Source organism: Mesoplodon densirostris, chromosome 16 (genome assembly GCF_025265405.1).
Source record: "Mesoplodon densirostris isolate mMesDen1 chromosome 16, mMesDen1 primary haplotype, whole genome shotgun sequence".
NCBI lineage: Eukaryota > Metazoa > Chordata > Mammalia > Artiodactyla > Ziphiidae > Mesoplodon > Mesoplodon densirostris.
Window position 1 is genome coordinate 87,638,571 of NC_082676.1, and position 27,020 is coordinate 87,665,590.

The window sequence follows — 27,020 nt, forward strand, 5'->3', positions numbered from 1 at the left end:
GGCCAGCCCAGCGCTCGCTGACTATGGCCTTGGGGAAACCACTCGCCTCTGCTTCCACATCTGTAAAAGGGGTGTGAAAATAACGCCTGAGTCTTGGGACCGTGAGCACGGAGGAAGTGCTCAGTGAAGGGTGTCTGTCATTGTGACCTGCTTTATGAACAGAGAGGCGCTGTGATCTGGCCAAGGACACACAGCTATTGGAGGCAGGGCCAGGCTTCCTTCTGCTCTTTGGCGCCCCTGCCAGCCCCCGCATGCTGGTAATGGGACAGGAGGGCCAGGCCCCATTACAAGGGGTTCCTATAAATGGCATGAGAAGGATTAATAATGTATATTTAACACATCGTCATGGCAGCCAAAAATGATCTATAAATGTGCGGTAAATGTTTTATAATGTTTTTGTAACCCGTTATAAATGATAAATGGCAGACTATAGATGCCGGATCAAATATTTATAACGCATTGTGTGCAGCGTTGGGCTGCTACAGTTCGGGAAAGCCATTAATAATAAAGTGGATGGAAATGTAAAAGTTACCGACATGCCCAGCAAAGCCATTTATAATGAAATGTAAAATTTGGCTGTTGGAAGCAACCCACGAGCCCTAGCCGAAGCACCGGCCAGGTTCCCCTGGAGCCCGGGGAAGGAGTGGGTTGTGAATTATTTGTGAGGTGTTCGGACTAGAATGTATACTATCCATAGCACGCTGTATAAATATGCACAAGGCAGCATGCATTATTCATTGGGCCTAATTAATTAATGGGCGGCCCCTTAAAGTGGGGTGTTGCAGCTTCCAGCTCCCTCCTGCCTGGGGTGCGGGCACCCACAGCCGCCTGCGTGAGCCATTGGCTGACCCAGTCATGGCCTTGGGAACTGGGGAATGAGGGGACGCCCCTTGTGTGCTCTGCCGTGAAGCCAGTGTGACCCCCCAAGGTGGTTCCGCTGCAGGCGGCAAGGGGCTGGCATCCCTCTGGGGGGCTCTGCTTACCACCCTCCAGCATCCGTCTCTCACAGCCACAGTGGCCATGAAACTTAATTGTTTTTCATGGATCGAGCTTGAGGAAAGCCAAACCTAGATAGCGCTACTTGCCTTTTTCACTTACTTATTAAAGGTGAGGTGCTCAGGGTGCGATGGTGACGTGAATGATATTCTTAACTAGTCCAGACCAATCAATGTAAAGACAGGCAGCATCGATCACAATTACCTGGCTAGGTAATACTGTGACCGCGGCAGGGAGCCACATTTCCACAGCTCAGCCGGTGCTACTGGGGATGAGGGCCCCCACCTTGCTGTGAAGGCTCAGAGAAGTGAGGGTGACAGGGCAAAGCTGCTGAGCAAGGCTGCCAACCCGGACCTGCCCGCTGGAGCCCAAGCATGCCTTTTGCACAAGCCAGCGCTCCCGGTTCTGTTGTGTGTGGCACTCGTTTCCTGAGACACCCCTGTAGCAGAGGTTCTGTGGGCAAGTCAGTTTGGGAACCCCTGTGTAGTGTGGCTGCTCCCTTGGGAGTCACGGTGCACAGCAGGGGATGAAGGCTCTGAGAAGTCCTGGGGGAAGGGCCGCATGGGTGGATGCCTCCCGCCTTCTTTCTCTCGCCCCCCACTGCCTTTCCTGGTTTCCGTGCTCTGCCTTGAAAGTTCAGGGCACCGCCAGGTCTGCTGTGTTTGGACAGGCGCCTCCGACTATGTTCCAGCTCAGGCTATCAGCCTTGGTCAAATCTGTTACTTGGGGTTCAATCTACCAGTTAAAGGGTCTACAGACCCCACCCCACCACTCCAAGTTGTCGTGCCCATTCCCACCACCAAGAACCATCCTGGGGCCCAGTAGGCGTTGCATCCTCCAGGAGCTGGCTTTTTGGATGCAAATTAGTGCTGCCCTGGTCCGGATTGTCCCTGGGTCCCCAGCAATGTCCTTGCCAGCCTTCCTCCCGGGGAGGGGCCCCCATCACCACCGAGGGGTCTGAACATGTGCTGGAAAGCAGGAGGGGGGCGGGAATTGAGACCACCTGGCCTGGAAGTTCTGACCCAGACGAGGGTGGCCGCTCGGGCAGGGCAGTGGCCTGGGCTGACCTGGGTTCCTCAGGCCCTCCACTATGCCGGGTCCTAGGTCCCAGCTCTGCCTGGCGGATCCACTGGTCTCTCCTCAGAACCTAATTTTCTTGAGCTGCAGGATGGGTAGGGTCAACCCACTTTTAAAGAGTGGCTTTAGGGCTTCCCTGGTGGCGTAGTGGTTGAGAGTCCGCCTGCCGATGCAGGGGACACAGGTTCGTGCTCCGGTCCGGGAAGATCCCACATGCCGCGGAGCGGCTGGGCCCGTGAGCCATGGCCGCTGAGCCTGCGCGTCCGGAGCCTGTGCTCCACAACGGGAGAGGCCACAACAGTGAGAGGCCCGCGTACCTCAAAAAAAAAAAAAAAAAAAAAAGAGTGGCTTTAAGCATTAAGTGAGAAAATGGGTGTGAAAATGCTAGAAGCCCTTCCCGACCCTTTCTCCAGCTGCACCGCGCCTCCTGCCCAGTCCCTCCATTCCCCGGATACTCCTCTGTGACTTCGTTCCTGCTGCAGGGCCTCTGCCTGGGACACTCTTCCCTTTCCTCTGTGACAAGCCAATTCCCACTTACCCTTCAGGTCTCAGTTCTCATGTCCCCTCCCCAGGGAAGCCATCTCCGGCCTCTGGACCAAGACAAGGGCCCCTTCTTCACCATCTAATGGCATTGTGTGTCCCTTGGAGCACTGTCACGGGCAATTGTGCGTTTATCTGTGTATGTGTATCAGTCAGGGTAAGAATGCTAGCTGCTGTAACAAACAGGTCCCAAAGTTCCAGCAACTGGACCCAGCCTGCATTTCTCACTCACCCAGAGGCCAATCTGGATGTCCCTGGTCAGTGATGACCTTCTGCCTGACCCTGCAGTGTCCAAGCTCGTCCACCTGTGGCCCCATCATCTAGTAGGTCCTTTGCCTCCATCCAGCAGACCGGGGAAGGTTTAGAGTGTGAGGTGCATCCATCACCTCCATTGGCCAGAACTCGGCCACAGCAGCCCCACTGACCTGCAAGGGAAGCTGGAAACATCAGACCAGGCATAGGAAATGGCAAGTGCTGAGGTCCTGGGGCAGTCGTAGGAGGGGAGGTGGGAGAGGTAACAATGGCCCATGCTGAGGACAGTGCTTTCCTTGTGAGGAGGAGGGGCTGGAGAAGTGGCAGGGCAAGTTCTGGCTCCCGTGATCATCAAAGATTTTGTGTTGAGAATAGACTGCAGGTGGCAAGCCAGAGGCAGAGCCATGGTTGGAAGATTCCTGTAGAAGCCTAGGCTCACACCAGCTGGTGGCTGTGGAGGTGCTAGCAGTGGTCAGCTTCCTGCAGGACGGGATGTGGGCAGTGAGAGGACAGGGGCCAAGGGGCTCGCCCAGGCTTGTGGCCCCAGCAGCTGGCAGGACGCCATGGGTCGGCTGTGGGTGGGGCTGGTTGGGGGTCTGGGAGGACCAGGAGTGGCTGAGTGCAGGAGGCAAGAGGGGTGGAGGCTCTGAGGCCAGCAGGGCAGGGCAGGCCAGGGAGCAGCTGGAGATGTGATAAGGGGCCCGGATGGACTTCATTCAGAGCACTGCAGAGGCCAAGCAAGGAAGGGCTTGTCCAACTGGCTTTCTAGAAAGATCCCTTGGCTGCTGGGGAGGGGTGGACTACGGTGGCCAGAGGGCAGGAGGGAGCTGAGGGAGACTGGCCAGTGGCCAGGGGCAAGATGTTGGTGGCCGCAGTGGGGAGAAGTGGGCAGGCTGGGGGTGTCCTGGATTGGGGGGCCCTGGAGAGGAGCAGGGCCGGCAGCGGACGTGCTGTGTGTGAGGTGCTGATGGGGACACCACCACAAATGCTGCCTCCCAAGTCACTGTCCCCAGAGGCGGCCACGTGGTGGCCAGTGGGGGCAAGCGTGCAGCTTAAACTCCTCAGAATCAGAGCTCTGGCCGCCACCTCCTCTTCATTCTGAGCCCCCAGCCCTGTCTGCCTCTCGTCCAGCCCTGTGACCACCCCACCCCACCCCACCCCACTTCTTGACCTTGGCCTTACCCGACCTCACCGGCTTTTCCAGTTCTCCTAAATGCTGCCCTGGGGGTCAGGAAAACCCACTTGGCTCCTGGTTCTGGGACTAGCCACCAGTCCAACTGAACTGGCAGAACATTGCCCTTTGTCCTCTAGCTGGGAAACCCCAGCAGGTCAGGGCAGCATCCACAGCCAGCAACAGTCCCAGGTCACAGTGGCTCCCTGTCTAGCACCTGCTTGCCTCCTGTGATGGGGAGCTCATCACCACAGGGTCCAGCTGCAGGAAAGAACTGGCTCTGGACTGGAAGACTGTCTCTGCTCCTGCAAGTGGGCACAGAAGCCACCCTGTCCCCCTGCCAGGCCTATCTCAGGAAAACACCTTCCCTCCTGCCAGGCCCTGTCTGGACAAGCCCTGGGCCTGGTGCCAGGTGGGCGGGGTCACTTCACTTGTCTGGTGTCAGTGTTTCTGGCTGTCTGTCCTCATGCCCACAGACAGGTTTCCCGGAGAATGTGGAGGGGAGCAGCCCAATAACTGAGGTCCCCACAAGAGGTACTTTTCCTTAATGACTTGGGTCACAGATGCTCAAAGTGGAAAACTGGGAAACAGATCAGGACACCAAGACCCCCGAGGGGTCTCAGGCCAAAGGGGCAGCCCATGCGCACAGGCCGCAGGCGGGGAGACTCCTGGAGGGAGTCGCCCCACCCGCAGGGCCAGCTCGGGGACCATGCCCCCTCCCCAGCCTCCGCTGCCTCTTCCGTGAATCTGGGACACTCACATGCCCGCCGGTAAGAGAGGGCGGATGGGAAAGTCCTTTCAAATCCCAGAAATGCGACGGGCGTTCCTGCTGCGCTCCGGGCGGTGGTGGGGGCCACAGGCCGGCCTGCCCGGCTGCACCTCGGGCAGATCTCAGTTTCCCCGTCTGTAAAGTGGCCTTGACCGCACTGCTCCAGGAGGGTGGGGGTGGCGGAGGCTTTGAAAAGAAAGTCTTGAAGCCTCCCGCGGACTCCTGGGAGGGAGGGAGGCGAGTGGCGGGCGGGGCCTTGGGCGTGGTCTATAGGGGGCAGGGCCTGTTCGAGGCGGGAGCCTTCCCCTGGCCTGGTGGGGCCGGGGCCGGTCCTGGCTCGGGGGCGGGGCCTTTCCGGGGCGGAGCCTGGCCAGGAGGGGTGGGACCTTATGGGGCGGGGTCTTGTGTGGCGGGGGCGTAGCCGGGAGGAGCGGCGCCTGGGGGGCGTGGCCTTGCCGGGGGCAGGGGCTGGCGGGCTGACTCCCGCCGCACTCCCGCCGGCTTCCAGTCCTCCCGGCGCTCTGGGGCGGGCTCCTCGTCTGCCCCGGGCTCGGGCCGGGCCTCAGCCCCCGGGAGCGCTTTCGGAGCCCCGGCGCCGGCCGGGCGCACGCCGCTGCCCTCATGGCGGCCATCACAGCGCTGCAGCAGTGGTGCCGGCAGCAGTGCGAGGGCTATCGGGACGTGAGCATCACCAACATGACCACGTCGTTCCGCGACGGCCTGGCCTTCTGCGCCATCCTGCACCGCCACCGGCCCGACCTCATGTGAGTGCGCCCGCTCCCCGCGCGCCGGCCTCCGGCGGGGAAACTGAGGCCGGGCTGCTCGGACGGGGGGCGGGGCAATGGGCCGCGGTCAGAACTCCCGGCCCGGGGCCTGGTGGGACGAACGCTCTGGGGCCGAGCGGAGCCGGACCCTGCAGGCACGCCCGCCCCGTGGTCCCTGCAGGGCCTCAGTTTGCCCGGCCACCAAGTGGAGCTGGGCCGGAGCCAGGACGTGCGGCCGCCCCCGCTGGCTTAGTCAGTCCATGAGTCAGGCCAGCGTCCTGGGCTCTGGCCACAGCCAGCCCTCCCCGTCGGTCTCCCTGGGAAAGGGCCAGCATATTCTGGGCCCTCTGAGACCCCCACTGTCCTGGGACATACCTACCAGATCAGGGGGTGGGGGGCACTCGGGTCTTACTGTGTGGTACTGGCCGTCCCCCAGCCTGTCCCGGCACCTTTAGGAATGCAGCCCAGGGTCACTGTGGGGGAGGGGCCAATGCAGAGCAGGAAGCTTGAGACACCCACCCCCCAGGTCCCCTTGCCCGGGCCTCCTTACCCTGGGGTGATGGGGCATAAGATGGGAGCCTTGGGAGGTGGGGAGGGGAGGGGGCTAGGTCATCTCCCCCCAGGAGGGTCTAGGGGTCGAGGCTGGGAGGTTGGCCCTGCCTTGTTGCCAGATCTTGTCCCCGCCCTGGACCCGCTCCGTCTGTTATTCACTCAGCAAACGTTCTTTGGCTGTGACTGGGACCCGGCTTGCTGGGACAGCTCTGTGCTGTGAGGCCCTGGCCCCCTGCCTCGTGAGAATTCACAATGAGTAAAGCTGCCAGGGAGGGTGCCTGGGCTGGGTGGATGGACGCTCAGGAAGGGTGTCCTTGGAAGACGCCTCCTGGAAAAAGCATGTTGTTTGTTAAATGTTAAAAGTGTTCTGAAAAGTCATGGCTGGAACCAGGGGTGGGTGGAGCGTGTTTGCCAGGGAGGGCTCTGGCTGGGAGCAGCCAGAGGCAGCACCTTCTCCATGCTGCCCTTGGGCCTCTTGCTGTACAGACGGGGAAACTGAGGCCCAGAGAGGAGACAGCCTTGTTCAGGACACAGAGCATGTCAGGCAGAACCAGGGCTGGCACATGGGGCTCGTCCCCTGCACCCAGATGTCCGCTGTACCCCCAGGGACTGTCCCCAAGCACCGCCCTCAATGGGGAAGCTAGTCTTAAGAAAGAGGCCTGCATGGATTTCCTCCTCCCGCCTGGGGTTGTGAAATGCATCTGTGGAGCCGCGTGGGGAGTCCTCTCTGCTCCCTGCCTGCGGATTTGCCTTAGTTGCCCTCAGAGCCAGATGTCGGGGCAGCATGCGCTTCCACTCTGAACACCCGAAGCTGAGCTTTGATTGTGGTGGGCCGGGGTGCGGGGTCCTGGAGACTGAGAGACGGACTGGTAGTGGAGCCTGGGGCAGGCAGGGTCCCCGGGGGGCTGGCTGGTGGCTGACCCCAGGCAGCCCGGACCGGGTCAGCGGGAGAAGTCTGCCATTGGCGGGAAAGAGGGTGCCGCCCTCTGCCAGCCCAGCAACCTCAGGACGCCGTGCGGGTGTAAATGGAGATTTGGGGCCTTTCCGAGTCCTGGGAGCTTCCATCTGTTCCCAGCTGTGCTGGGGTTAGAGGCCTGTGTGTGTGTGTGTGTGTGTGTGTGTGCACCCGTCCCAGCACGCACTGCCCGCGGGTGATCACAGGCTTGCACATGTGGGTGTCTCCACATGCTGGCACAAGCTGATGTCTTACAGCAGTTCACATAACCATTATTGAGTGCCTGCTGTATACGCAGCACTGTGTACTGTACCGGGTGGCCTTGGCCCCTGCCTCAGGGAGTGACGGTTTGGGTACAGAGACAGACAGCAAACAGATAAATGAACAGAAGCTCAAGGCAGCTCCAGAGGGTGGTGAAGGCTGGGCAGGGAGGACGCTAGGAGGAGGAGGAGGCCGCACCCTCGCACACCGCAGTGAGTTATCTCACTTACTGCTGGCTTGGTCAATGGTCACCTGCCCCCACTGGACTTTCAGCTCCAGAGGGTGGGGATGTCTGTCTGCTTTGTTCACTGCTGTGTCCCCCGTGCCTGGAGGACGTCTGGCACGTGACAAATGCTCAGTAGTTAACAGCACGCAGTCGGAGGTCTGTGGATGAGGGAGGTCTGCTTGGGGCCCAGCAAGTATGGCCGTTGCTTCCAGGTGAGGGCTCTGCAGGTGCCTGGGAGCAGCAGGCAAGGGGAGGAGGAGGCCACGGGGGCAGAGATGGAGGCACGTGGCCACAGTCAGGGAAGGCCACCAGAGGCTGGGAGGGACAAGGAACACAGTCCCCCCCGAGCTTCCGGAGGGAGCTTGGCCTTGCTGACACCTTGATGTCAGACTTCTGGCCTCCAGACTGGGAGGGACGGAATAAATGTCTGTTATTCTAAGGCGCCCAGTTTGCGGACAGTCGTTGAGGCCGCAGTGGAGAGCCGGTCAGGCTCCCATGCGCGGCGGGGCCCAGAAGGGGCTCCACAGGTACCGGCTGATCGAATCCCGTGCGTGTGGGCCCACGTGTGTCACGGGCCTGTGTCTGTGCCTTAGAGACCCCTCCGCCACCTCTGGTCCCAGCGATGCCTCTGGGCAAGTTGGTGGCTGGGGGAGGGGTGGTCTCACCAAGAAGCCCTGAGCCACCCCACTGGCCCCCAGTGGTGCAAGAGGGGGAGGAAACACGCAGGAACCTCGTGGGGTGGCCGTCCTCCCAGGGGAGCCCCCGAGCTCAGACCCGGTGACACTCACCCCCACCCTCCCCATCCTGTGAAGACCCTCCGGCAGCAGGAAAGTGGACATCCTGTCTCCCTGTCTCCTAGCTTCGCCACCAGGAAGTCCTTCCCTTTCTCTGCTCCTGTGAGCCTGTTTCCTCCTGGCCCCCAGTGGAGGGGAGCGGCCGTGAAAGGAGGAGCTGGGCGCTGAGCCCGCCGGGTGGGAGCTCCGGCTGCCTGGCTGTCCTCCTGTTGGCTCTGTCTACTGGGATCTGCGAGTTCACCTGTGCCCTGCAGTGGTCGCCCCCCGGGGACACAGACAGGTGTGCGGGTCTCATGCTCACCCACCCCGCCCCTGGCCGGCCCACCGGGCCCACCCCATAGCTGTAGGTGCCCACCCCATAGCTGTAAGTTTTGCAGGTGGGCCTGGAGGTGCCCGCCGGCCCGCAGGGTCTGTTTCCCCAGTGACGCCACATCTGCTGAGCAGCCCAGCAGCCAGGTGAGCTGCAGGAACCGCGCAAAACAAACACACCCTTCCTGCCTCGGGGCAGTAAACCTGTGGGGCTGGAGTGTTCCTTCCCCTCCAGCCAGACCAGGAGGGACTGAAGCTCCAGGAGGCCGGGAGGGCGGGAGGAGGGTGGGCAGGCAAGACGCCAGGGCGGCAGCCCTTCCCAGAGGCAGGGGCTGGGCTTCCTTCTCCAGGGCCGTTGGGGCGGGAGGGGTGCTGGAGGCCGGCCCTCTGTGGGAGCCGCAGAGGGGTCGGGGCTCAGGGAGTGGGTTCTGTGTAAACTCGCTGGGCCTCCCCGACTCCTCAGCCCCGTGGGGGACGACCTGACCTTTCCCTGCAGCTCTGGGGCCCCCGCCAGGCTGGGCCACAAGTGGGGGGCGGCTCCCTGGCTGCTCTTGGAGACGCACCCATCGTGGGGTGTCAGCAGACTCACCCCCGGAGACCCGCACCCAGAAGCCGCTTCCTGGGCCAGAGCAGAGTGGGCTGGGCCCCGGGTACGGGCTGGCCTCCCCCCCCCACGCTGGCTTCATGGTCAGCAGGAAGCCACCTGGGGACAGAGGCCTCTGTTCTTGGCCTGAGGGCCTGTGGCTGGGCCCCACGCCCCCCTGATTCCCCCTTAGGCCACTGCAGGAGCCCTGGGCTGACCCCTCCTGGCTGGGCCCTGGCCGGGGTCGGGGTCTGCGCCAGCCTGAGGAAGGCCTGCAGCAGGGGGGACCTTTCCTCCCCGCCTCGCCTCGGGCACCTCCTCCATCCACTCCCCCCTGGCTCTGTCCACCCTCTCCCTGGCCTCTTGCAGAGTGTCTGCCTTGGTGTCTCTGTCCCTGAGCCCCGCCTCCCCCCCTCCACCCCCACCCCCCGCCTCTGCCCTATGGGCTCTCCTGTCTCATCTCTGGGCACTTTGGTTCCTATGTCTCCCTCCATCTGTATTTCAGCCTCTCTGTCTGTCTGTCTGTCACTCTCCCTCTCTGCTCCCCTTCCTGGTGGAATTAACTCCAGATGTGCTGGGGATGCCCGGAAAAGAGGCTGGGCTTCTCTCATCTCCCCCCGCACCCCACTCCACCCCCAGTCCCAGCACCCACCCCCGTGCAGTTGCATTTAGTTCCAGGAAATAAACAGCGTGAGATCAGCTCTCCAGGAATTTGGAAGGGGGTACACATTCCCAAGAGCCCCCGAGGCGTTGGGGGCAGGAGGAGGTCAGCAGCCCTGGTCAGCTGTGGCCGGCGGGAAGCAGGCCGGGAGGGGCCGTGCGAGCCTCGGGCTCTCTCAGCCAGGCCCGGCGCCGGCCAGGGCAGGGCACACAGACCCAGTGAGCTCATTCATTAGGCCGGTGCTGAAAGAGTAAACAAATGCCACCAAAGGCCCCTCACTCAGCAAGCACTGGACAGACTAACTCATCAGCAGCGTTCACAGAGTGCCAGCTGTGTGCCTGGCCCCAGGCAGGTACCTTGGAGTCATAGCAGAACATACCTGATTTTTATTTTTTTATTTTTATTTCTGGCCATTCCAAGCGGCTCGTGGGATCTTAGTTCCCCGACCAGGGATCGAACCCGTGCCCCCTGCAGTGGAAGCGCGGAGTTCTAACCACTGGACCACCAGGGAATTCCCAGAATATCCCTGATTTTAAATACAGGAGTTCACCTAAAAAAATGATCTACCTGGGGAGGGTGCCCTGGGTCCCTGCCCGCCGGTGTGCAGGTTCTCGGATGAAGATGCTGATGCAGTTTGATCCTGCAAGACCTTAAACACAAGCCGGCCACCTCCCTGAGGTGAGCCCAAGGTATCAGCCCGGGAGGCCCGCTGATCAAGGTCCTGCAAACGGGCAGCTGAGACGACAGAAAGGAGCCTTCCACCCGTTCTGTCCAGGAGCCCAGGGCGGTGTCAGCAGGGCTGGTTGCTCCTGGGGCCTCCGCCCTGGGTGTGCGGACGCTGTCTGCTCCCCAGGCCTCTGCCTCGCCCTCCCTCTCTGCACATCTCTGCGTCCAAATTTCCCCTGTTTGTGAGGACACCAGTCATTTTGGATTAGGGCCCCCCAGTGGCCCACTTTAACTTGATTCTGTAAAGTCCCTGTTTCCAGAAAACGTCACGTCCTGAGGTCGTGGGGGTTAGGACTCCATCAGGCCTCTTTTGGGGGACACTTCAGCCCATCCCATGGGGGGTCGCCTGCTGGCGGAAACCTGGTCCCGTGGGCTTCCTGGCGGGGACGGGCGGGCCTCTCCTTGGCGCTCTCTGAAGGCATCTGCGAGGCACCTCTGACCCCTCGCCCGTCTCCGCCAGCCCGCTGGCTTCAGAGCTCCGGCCCCACAGCTCTCAGGGGCCGAGTGGATGCTGGCGAGACCCCCTGCCGAGGGGACGTGAGCTCAGGCCTCGGGGAGATGGGCAGGGCCACTCTGGGCACGGGGAGCAGCGGGAGCCAGGGCCCCGGGGCGCTTGGAGGGAGCTCAGCCTGGGAGGGGCGTGGTAGTCCTGGGACTGGCCCGGCTACTCCGGCCCAGCCGTGGAGCCTTGCGGGTCCAGGGGGGCAGCTTGGCTTTGGTGCTGAGGGTGGCGGTCCTTGAACTTGAGTGGAAGGGCAACTCTGCCCCCTCTGGCCAGCACGCCTTTGACCCTGCTCAGGGGGGCTGGCCCTGCGTCATGGGTGCCCCGATTTACGCTGAGACCCTCTGAGACCCTCACTCTGGGTCTGCAGGCAGAGAGGGCGCTGGGGGCAGCTGGGGGCAGCTGCTGCCCCAGATCGCGAGACGGAGCCGTTGCAGCCCCCCGGGGGGACCGAGGCCAATGCGGGGGCGCAGAGGGCTTCCTTCTCCTCCTTGTTTGGAGACAAAACAGACCTTGTTATCCTGCCCTCCAGCACCGGGCATCTTGCTGAGGACACGGCCGTTTCGGTCAGTGACCCTGGGCAGGTCTGGAGAAGAGATTGAGCTTTCAAAGGGGTGGTGGGGGGAGGGAGGGAGAGGCGCTCCTGAGACCCCAGTCAGTGAGGATGGAGGGGCCTGCGTGGCTGGGGGCCCCCCCGGGGCGGCGGACGTGCCCGCGGACATCGCTGGGCGTTGGGCTGCCACGCCCACCCGCCCACTCCTCTGGTCATTTGTCCCCCACAGACAGGTCTGTCCGCCGTCCTGTCCTGGGCACAAAGCACCCTCTGTTCTCCTGGGGTGGTCTCACATCTGGAACATGTTACCTGGGAGGTGGTCCAGGCGGAAACTGGGAGGTTTCCCGAAGAGCCGGGCAGGTTGATGAACGGCAGCTGGAGGCCGATGGGGCCCCTGAGGCGGGAGGTGGGCAAACTGCAGCCCCTGTCCTCCTCCCACCCCCAATGTGTGGCCAAGGGCCAGCCGCTGCCCCAGCCTCAGTTTCCTCATCTGTGTAATAGGCCTCCCGGGGATGTCACAGGGTCAGGGAGGTGGGGTCAGTGCACGGTCAGGGCTGGGAGCCAGGCCATCCTAGGCCAGGTGGCCGCAGGGTCTCCCCTCCCCGCCTCTGTCCGCCACCTGCCCGGCCTTGAGCCAGCACCGTCAAGTTCACCGTGAGAAGCCACGGTCACCCTCTCAAGACGGGGACCCTGAGGCCCCAAGAGAAGAGGGGGCCCGCCCGGGTCAGACAGCACGGCCGGGAGGAGTCGGGATGCGGCCCCCCTGCCCTGCCCCCAGCTCTCTCCTGTGCCACGAGGCTTCCGGAACAAACCAGTTGACCCCAGAGTGGCAAGGCTGCCGCCCAGGACATGAACAGACAGACAGATCTGTATTTAACCAGCCCTCCCGAAGGTGCTGGGCCGCGTAGCTGAACGTCCGGTGCCGGGCCGGCCGCCTGCTGGGGTCTGGCTGTGTTTTCCGGTCAGAGCGTCCTCCCGGGTGTGCTGTGCCGGGCGTGTGTGTGGAGTGCGGGGACCGGCCTGGAGCTGGCGCTGCGCTTCTCCTCCTTCTCCTCCTCCAGGATCGCTGCGCTCCTGGCCTCCCTGGGCAGGCGTACCATTCTGGCCGGGCCTGGGGCCCCTGCACCCCTGTGGTCAAGTGTGTGGGAGGCACCGGGGGCTCTAATATTCTCAGCCTTGAGGGTCTGCCCCCTCGGGAGGACGGCTGGGCACCTGGTGGGCACGTTCGAGCCCCAAACACCTGGGCGCTGGGGCCATAGTCCCCGCTCTGGTCCTGTTCCCCCACTGTGTGGCCTCAGGCAAGTCATGGAGCCTTTCTGTGCCATGTCGCCTCATCTGTGGGAGGGGGGCATTGACGGCGTCTGCAGGTGCAAGTTGGTATTTTTATTTTTATTTATTTTATTATTATTTTTTTTTTGCGGTACGCGGGCCTCTCACTGCTGTGGCCTCTCCCGTTGCGGAACACAGGCTCCGGACGCGCAGGCTCAGCGGCCATGGCTCACGGGCCCAGCCGCTCCGCGGCACGTGGGATCCTCCCGGGCCGGGGCACGAACCCGCGTCCCCTGCATCGGCAGGCATTCTCTCAACCACTGCGCCACCAGGGAAGCCCACGAGTCGATACTTTTAAAGAGCTGAGCACAGCAGCGCTCATGGGAGGCGCTGGGTACATAAAGCAGTGGTGGGAACCAGGAGGTGGACCGAGGGCCCGGCTCGCCCTGACCGGTGGGCAGCGTGGAGCTCTGCCCACAGGAGCCCCTCAACCCCAGGGCATCGGCCTCCCGTGACCCACAGGCCCGTGAGCTGCCCAGGGGGATGCAGCCCACCCCAAGCTGGGCCCTGGCTGGGCCGCCTGCTCGGCCACCCAGGGCCCGCTTCCAGCTACACCTAACTGGGCGGCGCAGAGGTGGGGCTTGGCCTCTGCAGGGCGAGGGGTGGAGTCTGCAGCCGGGGGCCTGTGTGGGCCGTTGGGGCCCAGGTCTCGGGAGGTGCTGGACGGCATCCCCGGGCCCAGAGCAGGGCCAGAGCCTGAGGCCTGGTGCCCAGCCCTACCCTCCTCTTGGTCGCTGTGTGACCTCGTTCCGTCACTGCCCCACCCCTGGCCTCGGTTTCCCCCTTTGGGCAAGATGACATCTGAGGCCCTTGTGGCCCCTCCCTTCCTTCTTGGACCCTGAGCTACTTTGAACACTTGTATTTTAATTTTCCAGAAACTTCGATGCCCTCAGGAAGGAAAACATTTACGAGAACAACAAACTGGTGAGTGCCTTCTCAGCCCGGTTTGCACCGTCCCCAGCCCGTGTCCCAGGGACCCGAGTGGGCACAACCTCCCCCAGGGTAGCCGCAGAGTCACTGCTGCCCATAGGTGGGCAGAGGGAGGCTGGGCACTCGCCGCTGGGCTCTACAGCCTGTCCCGAGCTGGGCAACCCCAGCTCCCCAGAATAGCCCCTGATCTCATAGCCAGGCCTCCTGGTCCCTCTTTTTCTTGGTGGGGAGGGGAGGGGAGGGCCGGACCCTCCTTCCCACCCAAGGCAGAGCAGGCTCCGAGGTAGCTCTGTGGCACAGGGTCCCCGGCTGGGTCTTGGGATGGACCCGCTCTCAGGCTGGCTGCGTTCAAGTCCTGCCCAGCCATCGTGCTGTGGGACCCCACCCCGTGCCAGCCCGCCTCAGCTTCCCTGCTGCAAAATGAGCTCCATGACCCCACGGGGCTGATGCCCAGAAACTTGGCCCATGTTCTCTGCGCTTCCGTTGTGGTCCCTGCCGGGGTGCAGCCGTGAGCAGGACGCCCACCCCCATCAGGTCTGCGAGTCTGGGGGCAGCACCCTCAGCGCTGGCGATTGGAATTTACATTGAACTTAACTGAGATGAAATAAAATGACACATTCAGTTCCGCAGCTGCACTGGTCACGTTTCAGGCACTCACTAGCCATGCGTGGATGGCTCAGAGTAGGATGCGTCCACCGTGACAGGGTCGTCGGACCACACTGACCATGGCTAGCATGTGGGCGGGAACGGGAGCCGCAGGGAAGAGGTGGGGTGGGGGCGTGGTGAGGGGCAGGGATGCTGGGTGAAGACGAAGGAGAGGGGGCTGCTGGGGTGAAGGCTCTGGGGCTGGAGGGCACCAAGCTTGTGGGAAGGAGCAAGGGGGGTGCGGCAGGAACAGAGGGGCGGGTGGCTGGGGTGGAGGCTGGGACAGAGGGTGGATGGGCGGCGGGGAGGCCGGGACAGAGAGAGGAGGCTGGGGTGTGGGGGGATTTGGCTTCTTCTCTGAAGGCTGCTGTGCTATAGGAGTGGCCAGCTTCTGGGTATGTTGGGTTGGCCGAAAAGTTCGTTCAGGTTTTACTATAAGATCCTACGGAAAAACCCAGACGAACTTTTGGCCAAGTCAGTGTTTGGAAGGACTCAGAGGCAATAGGAGGCCTGTGTTCCTAGGGCGGCGGGGGGTCCCTGTGGGGGCCTTGGCTTAGATGCACAGAGATTGAGGTGGGGGTCCTGGTAGTTTAGGGGAGGGCTAGAGTGTGAAGGCAGGAGCCCGGCTGGGCTGGCAGGGCAGGGGAGGGGAGGAAGGGATGGGGGAGGGAGGGAAGGGAGGGGAGGAGAGGGAAGGGAGGGGAGGAGAGGGAGGGAGGAGAGGGAGGGAGGGGAGGAGAGGGAGGGAGGGGAGGAGAGGAGGGGAGGAGAGGAGGGGAGGGAGGGAGGGGGAGGGAGGGGAGTGGGGGAGGAGGGAAGGGAGCGGAGGGAGGGAGGGGGAGAGAGGAGAGGAGAGGGAGGGAGGGGAGGAGAGGAGGGGATGGGAGAGAGGAGGAGAGGGAGGGGGAGGGAGGGAGGAGAGGGAGGGAGGGAGGGAGGGAGGGGACGGCGGAGGAGCCCCCACAGGCCACTGCAGAGTCGGGGCAGAGGAATCAGCTGTGGCAGGGGTGGGGAAGAAGCAGCAGCAGAGATCTACAAACCCCCGGGGCGGGGATCCCACCCGGGGAGCCGACCCCCACCCCCACCCCCGCCCAGTGAGTGTCCCTTGCTGGGCTTTGTCTCCTAGGACACAGGTGTCCCCCCTGGCCTGGGGAAGGCTCCTCCCATGGAGAAAGCTGCCCCCTGACCTGTAAGGTCGGTGTCGGCCAGGGGCGTACAGATTTAGGCGTGTGGGGGCCGTTGAGGGGTCTCCACGTTGACCTGGGGCTGAAGTCCCAAAGCAAATAGCCCAAGCTGGGCAGGGCCCCCTCAGGACCGGGCCGTGGCCTCAGCTGCTGTTACCGAGGACCCGCCGGGATGGGCCCCAGAGCTCCTTCAATCCTGTGATTGGGCTGTGCTCTCCATGGTACAGACGGGTAAACCGAGGCCAGGGAGGCCATGCGGGCCGAGCAGAACTCGAACCTTGAACCCAGACCTTTCTGGGCTCCAAGCGGCTCTGTTGCCTTGGGCCCCTCCCACCTTCCCTCCGGGGGAGCTGGTGGCCTGGCCGAGGTGGGGGAGGGGCCTCCCAGCCCACCCCACTGACCACGCCTCCCCCCAGGCCTTCCGTGTGGCTGAGGAGCAGCTGGGCATCCCGGCCTTGCTGGACGCCGAGGACATGGTGGCCCTGAAGGTGCCCGACCGGCTGAGCATCCTGACCTACGTGTCCCAGTACTACAACTACTTCCACGGGCGCTCCCCCAGTGAGTGGGTCCGCGTGGCCCCCCAGCCCGCACCCAGCACTGCCGTGGATGCCGCCACCTCCTCCACGTCCTGCTGCAAGTGACAAGCGGGGTCCAGGCCCCCAGGCCTCCCATTGCCCCTGCTGGAGCAGGCTCAGCCGTCCGCCTCCCTGTCCACTGGGCAGACACCCAGCTCCCCGCCTTACCCTCTCTGTGCGCACAGCTCTCGCCTCGGGCGGCGTGGCTGACCCCGTGTGGGCTCCCAGGCCCTGCTGCAGAGGCCCCCACGTGCTGCTGATGGTCAACTGGCCCTGGCAGGGTGTGGCTGAGAGCAGGCCGGTCAGGGGAGGGGCCGGCCTGGGTTCATCATTCCAGCCACTTTGTGCACCAGCAGCTCAGCGCCAGCCCCCCGCCCCAGGCCGACAGGCCTCACCCGGGCTTAGAAATGCTTAGAAATCCCCAGAATCGCTCTGGGCACACGGCCAGCCTGACTTAGAGCCCTGCTTGGTGGAAAAACAGAAAGTGCCTTTTCCCTGACCTCAGATCGGGGCTCTCGGAGGGGAGGAGCGTGGGGGAGGCCAGGCCCCTGCTGGGAATGGATGCTCACGGGGGCTACCCCTCCCCCCTCCCCGGCCCCCAGAAAGCAGGGGCTGCCCATCCCCACCCCCCGCTCCATGTTCCGGGCTGGGCACTGGCACCTCCAGGGAACCTCCAGGGAACCCGGACCAGGGGTGGCCCCAGAGTCTTTCAGAGCCAGCATGCGGGGCCGGGGCCCCTGACCCTGTGTGTCTCGTGCCAGTTGGGGGCATGGCCGGCGTGAAGAGGCCCCTGTCGGACGCCAGTGAGGAACCGTCTGGAAAGAAGGCCCCGTCCCAACCTGCCAGGCCGTCGCCCACCCCAGCCCGGGGGCAGCCGCTATCTCCGGTCAGCACAAACCCCACCATCCAGCAGAAGGCTGTAAGTGCCCTGGCCCGCCCTCCCTCTGGTTCTTGTGTTTTCCACCAGCTTCCACTGAGTGGGGCTCTTGGGCCTGAGTGTCCCTAACCCACAGTGCCCAGGGTGGGGTGGGTTCCCCTAGGGTCCCAGACACGGCCTCAGCTGCCCCCTGGACTGGCTCCCCGAGTGGTGGTCGGGAGATGATCCCCGTTGTACAGACAGGTAAACCGAGGCCAGGGAGGCCCCGAAGGCCAGGTAGGGCCCCGAGCAGGTGTCTTGCCTAGGCTACCCCCCCACCGCCCCGTAGGGCCAGGAGAGCACGTGGGCATGTCCTGCACTCCCAGGCCAGCCCTGCAAAGTGAGGTGGAGACGGGACAGGGTGATGACTTGGGGCGGGGTACTGGGGATTGGGTAGGATTTCTGCACCTTGGGGTGGGAATAGGAGGTGCCAGAACCTGTCTCCTGGCTCCCGGAGACCCCCAAAGTCAGCCTCCAGCCCGCTGCCCTTGGGCCAGGCTGGAGACCCTGAATGCAGAGTCCGGTGGCCTGGGCACGAGCCTCCTCTGGGACCTCCACTCTCCGGTCTGTACAGTGGGATCTTCTGGCCCCTGACGGGGTGGCTGTGAGGAGGGAAGGTGGGGCCGGCCCGTCAATGGCTCCCCCCGCAGGGCCAGGCTGCGGTTGGTTCTGTCAGCAGCACCTGTGGCGTCTGTGGGCAGCACGTGCACCTTGTGCAGCGGCACTTGGCAGATGGGAAGCTGTACCACCGGAGCTGCTTCAGGTGGGCCCGTGTGCGTGTGCGCGTGAGTGCGCACCCACGTGCGTGCTGACGGGATGAGCAGCCCTGACGAGGGCCCTGGGGGAGCCTGGGAGAAGAGGTGTGTGTGGAGTGAGCCGCCACCTGCACGAGGGCACCCGGGATCCACGTGTGCCTGCCCTGGGGAGGCTGGAGTGAACACGCCTGTGGCTGGAGCCCCCTCTGGTTTCCCCGCCCACCCCAGGTGTAAGCAATGCTCCAACACGCTGCACTCGGGGGCCTACAAGGCCACAGCAGAGCCCGGCGTCTTCATCTGCTCCGGCCACCACCCTGGAACCGCCTCTGCTGGCCCCATGTTGCCGGGCTTGACCCCCAGGCGGCCTGGAGCCCTGTCCATGGACTCCAAGACCCCTGGATCCCCGAAGAAGGCCCAGGAGGCGAGCGGGCAGAGAGACGCAGGGCCAAAGGCCAGGCTGCCCCCGTGGGAGCCTGTGGTGGGCAGCCCGACTGCCAAAGGTTCCCGTCCGGCTGCAGGTGACCCTCCGGCCACCGCCTGCTCCCACGTCCACGCGGGGAGCCCAGCCGGGGCCAGGCTCTCGGTGGGCCCCGTGGGTGGCAAGGCCAGCACTCACGTGACCAACAGCTCTCCGACGGGGTGGTCGTCGCCGGCAGGCAGCCCTCGTTCCGCCGTGACCCCGAGTGCCCGGGACTCTCGCCCGGCCACACCACAAGGCCGGGTAACCCCTGGAGGGGCAGCCCCTCAGACCAAGCTCAGCTCAGGGCCAGCGTCTCCGATCCCAGTGAGCACCCCGGCCTGGACCCCATCGTCCTCCAGGACGCAGCAGGCCCGGGAGAGGTTCTTCCAGACGCCTGGAGCCGCTCCCCGCGCTGGCCCGGCTGGCGGGGCCCCAGCTGCAGCGGACGCTCCTTCCAGGGATGGCAGCAGGGAACAGGCGCTGAGCGTCCTCCGCAAGGCCCTCCACGAGCTGGGGGCGGCTGGCGCTCAGGCGCCCGGCAGGTGGGTGGAGAAAGAGGGGCAGGCGGTGCGAGCCCAGGATGCCAGAGGGGCTGGGGCGGCCGGGGAGGGCTTCTGGGCTCTGGCCCTGCGGGGCCGTGTGACGGCGGGGCTGCCTGTGCCCCGCCTCAGTGTCCTCGTCTGGGAAGTGTGGCGACGTAGACAAGGGAGCAGAGTGCCAGGTGGCCGGCAGGGCGGGGACGTGGCTGTACACTGTAGAGCCGGTCTGACGTGCTTGGGGGCACGGGTGCAGTGACGCTGCCGCCCGGGGCCTGGCCACACCGAGTCCTACGTGAGGACACATTTCACAGATGAGGAAACTGAGGCCGGGGGTGGTCCGAGCCCCCCAGGTGGGGCTGCCCAGGGCCTCGTGCCTTCTGCACAATGGACACGGAGCAGCCGGGGTGACGGGGTGAAGGAGGGTCGCCGTGCTGCTGTCCTGGGACTGCTGGACACAGCACCGAGCCTGGGTGGCTGGAACAGCGGACCTTATTCCTTCACAGAGCTGGAGGCCCAAAGTCGGAACTCCAGGTGTGGGCGGGGCCGCTCCCTCCGCAGGCTCGCGGGGGCTCTCTCTGCCTCTTCCGGCTCCTGGGGGCGCCCGCGGCCCCCGACGCGCGTCTCCTCCGTCTTCACGGCCTCTCTGTGCGTCTGTCCTCTCCTTTCCGCGCTTGTTTTCCGTGTCAGGGCCTCCCTAGTCCAGGATGACCTCGTCCTAACCTGATGTTACCTGCCAAGAGCCTGCTTCCAAATCAGGTCACACCCTGAGCTTCCAGGGGGTGGGGATCTGTGGGGACACCCTTGGCCCCAGTACAGTCGCCCAGCAAGTTCCCACACCAGGCTGACGACAGGGCTGCGCCCACTGCCTCGTGCCGCCCCTCCTGTGGGGGGCCTTCCTGGCTTGGAGCTGCTGGGCCAGCTGGTGGTGCCAGGGGCTCCCAGGGAGGGCACAGGGCGGGGGAGAGCGGGCCCGCCTGCCACCCCAGCGCTGAGGGGTGTCCGAGGCTGTCGGGGGTGAGGGTGTGTAAGGACTCTGCCGGGAGTGCTCCCTGGGGGTGCATCTGGCCCAGCTCCCCCTGGGAGCCCAGCCCCTCCTGGGAGCCCAGCCCCTCCTGGGAGCCCAGCCTGGGATGGCGGAGGAGCAGGGGGAGAGCACTTGGTCACATACGGGGCCCGGGGCCCCCGGAGGAGCCGCCCTGCCTCGCGGAGGTGCCCGGGGGCCCTGCTGACAGCCTTACTTCCTGCACGTGTGCACGTGGGGGGACGCAGGGTGGCCGTGTGCGGGCCTCCCGGATGTGGCTCAGGATGGAGCTCGGCCTCCACGCTGAAGGCCCAGCTGCTCCTGGGCAGGCGGGTGGGTGGAGGAGGGATGCCCCGGGGGGCAGACCCCATGGCAGCGCCCTAGGCACGGTGGGTCTGGGGGGGTGTTAATGTCAGCTGATACCGGGCTTGAACAGGAGGGTGACGTCTGCCTACGGCCCGCCTCACCCCTCGGGAGGGGAGGGTGGGCACTGGGGAGCAGCTGCTAGGGTAGGCCGAGGGGCTTCTGCCTGGGGGTTGTGGGGGGGCTTCTGGATGCAGCCGTGCCCGACACCTGTGCCCTCACCCACAGGCCCTCGCTCGCCACCGGCCCTGCTCCCGGTTCCCATCCCAGATCCGAAGCACCAGGCGCAAGTCCAGCAGCCAAGCGGTCACAGTCGGCGTCTCTGCAGGCCCTTAGCCCCGCTGCGAGGACCGTGCCGCCGGCCCCGCCGAGTGTGGGCAGCACCTCGCGGTTGTCCGCGCCGCCCCAGGCGGGCAGGAGAGGCTCGGCTGCACCCTCAGGGGCCGTTGGGGCGGGTGCTGGCTCCAGGCTGAAGCCGGAGGCCCCGCGGGCCCAGGGTAAGGGCCCCCGCATCGCGGGCGGAGCCGGGGTCACCGCGCCCAGGCTGTCACCGTGCGTCGCGGCCACTCTTCTCCCCAGCCTGCGGTTCTGCCACGGTTTGCTGTTGCGGAGTCTGGCTCCCGGGGTCCCGCCTGGGGATCCGTCACCCTGTGTCACCATCACCCGCCTGCCGGACGCCCCGTGGCCCAGTCCCTGCAGCGCCGCTGTTCCCTGGTGACGGCGCCCGGCGGGCAGCCAGTGCTACTCTCCCTCTTTGCCGCGCCCTGTGGGGTCTCCCCTCTCCTGTGGGGTTTGCCGCCACTGTCCGTGTGCATGTCATCACTGCCCTGTCCTGGTGATGGTGGCCCTGTGCTCTGAAGGCCCTGAAGCCCCCCTGACTGCCCTGGCCTTGGGCTCTGGGCTGTTTTGGACACTTCCTGCGGAACTGCAGAGTTGGTCCTTTCTGGGTGCCGGGGCTTCTCTTAGGGGCACCGTGGTATCGCTGAGCCGGCGGCACACACCACGCAAAGTGTTCTTCCCACTCTGCCCCACGGCTGAGCCTCCAGCCTGACGGCCACTCTCCCCTGAGCCGATAGGCCTGCAGATCGTCACCGCCCCACACACAGACGGTCCGCATCCTTGGGGCTCACCCGCCATACCCTTGCCTGTTTGGCAGCAGGGGAAGTTGGGGCCCAGAGAGAGGCAGTGAATGGAATCCCCCAGGCACACACAGCACAGGGTGGAGTCCTGTCCCCAGCTGAGCCGGTGCTCCTTCCCGGGAGCCAGGCTGGCCACAGGGGTACCTGAGGGTGGGATGGCAGCAGGAAGAAGGGGTGGGGGAGGTGCAGCCTTTCCCAGCAGACACCCCCCCACCCCCACCCAGGCCCAAGTGCCAGCCCCCAGGAGGGCCAGGAGGACGGGCCGGCAGGATGGAGGGCCCGCCTGAAGCCCGTGGAGAAGAAAAGCCCCGCTGAGAGGTGAGGGGTGCGTGGTCTGCTGGGCGCTGGACCTATGCCCGTGCCATGGGTTTGTACACACAGGAGCCTGCGTCCGGGGCAAGCACAGGGCCTGGCACACAGTAGGCGCTTCACACGTGCTTGCAGGTGAATGACAGCACCCCCCCCCCCAAACTGACATCCACAGCAGGGCTGTGTGCACGTCTCACCGTGCGTGTCAGCTGTAGAAGCAGAAACCAGCTCCTGCCGGCCTGAGTGACAGGCCAAGTGCCCTTGTGTAACTGGACTTGGAAGGTCAGGGAGGGTCCATCAGGACCCTCGGTATCCTCGCTCTGAACCAGTCTGGAGGCCCTGGGGAATGCGAGCACGTTCGCTGGTGCACATCCACCAGGCCTGACCCTGGTGCTGGGCTGGGACCCCCATGCGCTGTGGGGAGGGGGCAGCCCCCCCAGAAAGCTCAGGATGGAGAGGGAGAGAAGGCCACTGCAGCCTTCTGCGGATGAAGTCACAGACGCTGGGGTCACACAGGAGACTGAGCCCATGTTGGTCCGGGTCTGCTGCCCTGTGTGCCCTGTGGGAGTCCGTCACGCATGCTCAGAGTCCCAGGTAGGGGTGGGGCCGGTGCCCATGTGTGCATCGGCTGTGGGTACCTGAACACATGCTCACACCTGTGATGTAGGTGCACCTGTCAACATGCACCTGTGCTCCTGGAGGTGGGAGAGTCAGGGACGTGAGCCCGAGGGGCACCACGAGGCCTCTCCTTCGGGCCGGCATGCTTCCCCCAGGCTTGTCTGCACGGGGGTGCTGGGCAGCCTGTCCCCCCTCCCCTGACCTCTTGCCTTCCATTCAGGGCTCTGGAGCTGAAGGAGCCTCAGGTCCTGGGAGAGCCGAGGGCAGGTGATGCACCCCAGAAGGTCTCTGGGAGATCCGAGGGGGGTGTCCGCATCACCCTGACCCCTGTGCGAGCGGACGGGACACCAGGCTCGGTCGGGGCCAACCTCCTAGGTAATGCCAGACAGAAGCCCCCCTGGCCATCCCCAGCCAGGCAACCCGGGTCTAGGTGGTCCTCTCCTTGGGGGCAGTGGCCCTGCTTGGCCAGGGGAGCTGGTGGTCCTGGCGGGTGGGTGTGTATGTGTAATGCGCGTGTGCGTGCCTGTGCACGTGCGTGACTGCGTGTCTGTTCTTAGCACTCAGCCGTCTTTGCGCAGGTCACCAACCCACTGGGCTCGTTTCCCCGTGTGTTGTCGGGGGTCAGGATTCTGCCCCTCCCCCCTCCCGTGGACATGACCCCTCCCGTCGGGCAGGACGTGGCTGTGAGGGCTGACCCCCGTGTTGGTGCCCCTCTGGGGAGGCCCAGCTCAGGGGAGCAGTCAGGGGCGGGCGCCGGGCCTGCTGACCTGACATGTGACTCTGTCCCCCACCCGTGGGCAGCTGCATCCCCCTCCCCGTTCCAGTCCCCATCCCGCCACAGGAAGCTGGTGGTCCCTGCCAGCTTGGACGTTTCTGGCAACTGGCTTCAGCCGGAGCCCTCGGGGAAGGAAACCCCTGCCTGGAGCCGGAGGAAGGAGGAGAAAGCCCCTCCCCAGGGTGAACGAGGTCAGCCCAGGGACGCGCCCGGTTCCTGCTTGGGGTGCAGATGAAGGGGGCTCCTCTAGGAGGATGTGCCCGGTGGGGGTTTGGAGGATGTATAGGAGCCCGCGGAGCCTAGAATGGAGGGAAGACGAGCCTGGGGGCGAGCAGCCGCGCGCACCTGGAGGAGGCTGCGCCCCAGGCCCTTTCAGCGTAGGGACGAGAGGACTGAGCAGAGGCCTCCCCTGCCTCCTGGTGCCTGAGCCTGCAGGCGCTCGGCGACCATGGAGCGTTTGCTCCTGGCAGCTGGTGGGAAGGGTGTCCGATGCCGCTGACCTGGAGGAGGGCAGGGGCCCAGGTGGGCACAGGGACTTCGGGGACGGGGCCTGGGTCTGTCTATGAGCTCTCGCCCTTTGGACACCAGCCGGGGCTGCCCAGGGGCCTGCTGGGTGCAGCAGGGAAGCCGGGGTGCAGGGGGTGTCCCGGGAGGATGGGGCTGGGTGGGGGTCGGGCCCCCTTCCAGACCACGCCTGGGTCACGCTGGGCCGGTGCCTGAAGAGGCCCGTCCTGCCCCTCCTCCAGGGAGGCCCTCGGGCCCGGCCGGCATCCCTGTTCCGCCTGGCGAGTCAGTGCCCTCCCCGGTCAGGGTGAGTAGGCTGGGGTGCAGGTGGGTGAGGGCTCAGCCCCAGGGGGCCCCCACCCACACCCCCCTCACCACGCCCTCATCCCCAGCTGCACCGTGACTACGTGCCCCAGGAGGAGATCCAGCGGCAGGTGCAGGACATCGAGAGGCAGCTGGATGCCCTGGAGCTCCGGGGTGTGGAGCTGGAGAAGCGCCTGCGTGCGGCCGAGGAGGGTGAGCCCCGGGCCGACCCCCTCCCCAGACCCCTCTGCCAGCTCCACCCTGGGCCCTGGCCCTGCCCCGCGCGGGCCCCGCCCGCCCCGTGCCCAGCCAGCCCCTCTCCGCAGACGCCTCGGAGGACGCCCTCATGGTGGACTGGTTCCGGCTCATCCACGAGAAGCAGCTGCTGCTGAGGCTGGAGTCCGAGCTGATGTACAAGTGAGTGGTCCCCCCGAGGCCTCCCGGAAAGCGCTCCTCTCCGCACAGGCCTGTCTGGCGCGGGGAGGCCAGTGGCCGGGCCAGGCTCACATCCGTGTCACCTCGGCAGGGCCAGGGATCAGCGCCTGGAGGAGCAGCAGCTAGACCTCGAGGGGGAGCTGCGCCGGCTGATGGCCAAGCCGGGTGCGTCCCCCGCACCCAGCGTGGAGCCCAGGCCGGCGGAGATGGGAGGGGGTGTGAGGGGGGCTCAGTCCCAGGAGGCGGGTACGGAGGCGGGCTTTCCAAGGCCCTCTCACGGCTGGCTGCCAGGCGGAGGTGATCATGGCGCACTCTCTCTCGAGCCGCAGTGGAGTCTCAGCTCCTCCACTTCCTGGCTGTGTGTCCTTGGCTGAGTCACTCACCCTCTCTGTGCTTGGGTTTCATCCCTGCAAAGTGGGGGCAGTTCTAGCAGCGCCCCCTTCAGCTGTGGCGAGGACCGAGTTAACGGGGGCGGGGGCGGGGAGGGGGCGTCGGCGGTTCGTCCACTCACTCACGTAGTCATTCAACCAGCGTTGCCAAGAGCCCACCATAGGCCCCAAGACCACACCCCCTCCTCCAGTGGAGGAGCCTGGCCCTTGGGGAATGGGGTCACTGGGTCCCTGAGCAGGGTGGGGACAGCAGGGCTCCGGCTGATGCCAGCGGTCCCTGCAGAGGCTCTGAAGTCCCCCCAGGACCGGCAGCGGGAACAGGACCTGCTGAAGCAGTATGTGAACACTGTCAATGACCGCAGTGACATCATCGACTTCCTGGATGAGGACCGGCTCAGGCGAGGGCGGGGCCCAGGGGAGGGCGGACCCCAGGGGAGGGGCCCAGGTTCTCACCTCACGCTCAGAACCGTCCCCTCCCCATCATCCGATCGCTGGGAGGGGGATTCCCGCCAGGTACACCTTGCAGGTGGGGCCAGAGGCCGAGGGCAGGCCCTGCCCGGCAGCCTGTCTTTGAGTTTCTCCCCCGATGAGGCCTCTTGTGTGCCCAGGCCCCTCCTGTCCCCAGGCCACTGCTGAGGGGCTGGGCCCCGAGGGGGCAGGCACCTGCCCCAGGAGGGGAGAGGGTGGTGCCAGGGTGTGGCATATGGGTGGGTGAGAGGGCAGGTGCCCTGGTGTTGGGTGGGCGCAGGGCCCTGGTGTGACGCCAGCCCGCCGTGGGTGTGGTCCTCACGGCCCGTTCTCTTCCAGGGAGCAGCAGGAGGACGAGATGCTGCAGGACATGATCCGGAAGCTGGGTGACTGGGTGGCGTGGGAGGTCGGGGCTGGGCTGGACCCCGGGGGAGTTGGGCGTCCTGTAGGAGTGGGTGCTGGGACCCACACGGCAGGCTCACCCTAAGGGAGTGAGTTACCCATCACTTGAGGGATCCAAGAAGCATGGATGGCCCTGTGGTCAGGGTGAGGGGACTTCTTTGCCCTCCAGCCGTGCCCAGCCCAGTGGGCACTCTAAGGGCAGGTGCACGGTGGTTCCCCCGGGGAGGGCAGAGGGTTGGGCTCTGCTGGGGCCCGGGAGGCTCTGCGGGTGGCAGGGAAGGCCGCAGGGCACCGGCCGTCAGGTGGGCGAGTGACCCCTCTGTGTCTGTCCCCCAGACCTGCAGAGGAGTGGTGGGGACCAGAAGAAGAAGCCCAGGTTCCGCTTGTCCAACTTCTGGTCCCCGAAGAGCAGAAGCAGGACCCCCGAGTAGCTGCCTGGCGGGGCTCCAGGACCTTCACCCGCGGGTGGGGTAGGAATGTGGGTGGCGGGACCTGCACCGCCCTCTCTGTGGGCTCTGAGTAGCCTCAATAAAGAAACTGACCATGTGGCCTGGGTTCCCTCTCCCGTGTGGTCACGCGCTCCTGGGCAGCCCAGGGGTCTTGGCCACGTTCCATTTCTGCACCAGCGTGGATGTGCCCATGGCCTTGAGAAGACGCTGACCCTCTGGGCTTGGCTCGGGCCCTCTGAGACAGGCATTTTAGCCACTTCCTGACCTGGCTGCATGGACAGGCTGGACATGAGCCTTACAGGAGCTGGGACAGGCCGGGTCTGTGGAAGCTGCACTTGGTGCTGGCCCTACCCCCATGTGGGGATCTCAGTCAAGATCTGTGACTTTGACCTTTAGGACGGAGGCCCGCTGGGCCCTGGGACCAAGTTCCCGGCATCCAGCAAGGGAATGGGGCCCACCGCCCTTCCCGACTTCTGGGGGGGACCACGGCCGTGCAGGGAAGGACTGAGGGAGCAGAGTGTCCTCGCGGCCCAGCCCTGAGTCCTCAGCGGCGCTGCCCCCCACCCTCGGGAGACCTGCGGAGTAACCTCCCCTCCGGGCGTCAGCTTCCTCACCTGTGCACGGCGCTGTAGCTGTGTCTTCCTGTGCTGTCTGCACCCACTGCAGAGCCCTTCGTGGTGGTCCCGTTGGACCCTCAGCGATGGCAAAGTGCCAGTCCTCCCCCGCCTGGTGGCAGGCCGGGTCAGGACCCGAGGGTCCTGGAAGGGACAGGGCTGGGAGGTCCTGGCCGAGTGTGCTGGGCCCCAGGGGCTCTCGCTGCT

At 65.1% G+C, this 27,020-nt stretch overlaps 1 protein-coding gene and 1 long non-coding RNA gene across 3 annotated transcripts; one reads left to right on the forward strand and one right to left on the reverse strand.

The window, feature by feature from the left end:
• Positions 1–435: 435 nt before the first annotated feature.
• LOC132476830 (uncharacterized) lies at positions 436–5,007 on the reverse strand. The gene is made up of 3 exons (XR_009530170.1): positions 4,797–5,007; positions 2,846–3,038; positions 436–2,390 (listed from the first exon to the last, which is right to left on the reverse strand). It is a non-coding gene; the product is annotated as an uncharacterized LOC132476830 (long non-coding RNA).
• A 309-nt stretch (positions 5,008–5,316) lies between these two features.
• Positions 5,317–26,298, forward strand: MICALL2 (MICAL like 2). Of its 2 annotated transcripts, XM_060120496.1 has the most exons (17): positions 5,317–5,569; positions 13,896–13,944; positions 16,196–16,337; positions 17,116–17,273; positions 17,921–18,033; positions 18,254–19,027; positions 20,637–20,905; positions 21,772–21,865; positions 22,695–22,849; positions 23,276–23,440; positions 23,996–24,060; positions 24,146–24,269; positions 24,383–24,473; positions 24,583–24,656; positions 25,164–25,278; positions 25,688–25,734; positions 26,087–26,298. In XM_060120496.1, exons 1-17 carry the CDS (start codon positions 5,427–5,429, stop codon positions 26,179–26,181), a joined length of 2,673 nt encoding a protein of 890 aa, XP_059976479.1. In that variant the 5' UTR covers positions 5,317–5,426; the 3' UTR covers positions 26,182–26,298. The 2 variants fall into 2 exon arrangements, with proteins under 2 accessions (XP_059976479.1, XP_059976480.1); XM_060120497.1 differs by lacking the exons at positions 24,583–24,656; positions 26,087–26,298.
• The last annotated feature ends 722 nt before the right edge of the window (positions 26,299–27,020 follow it).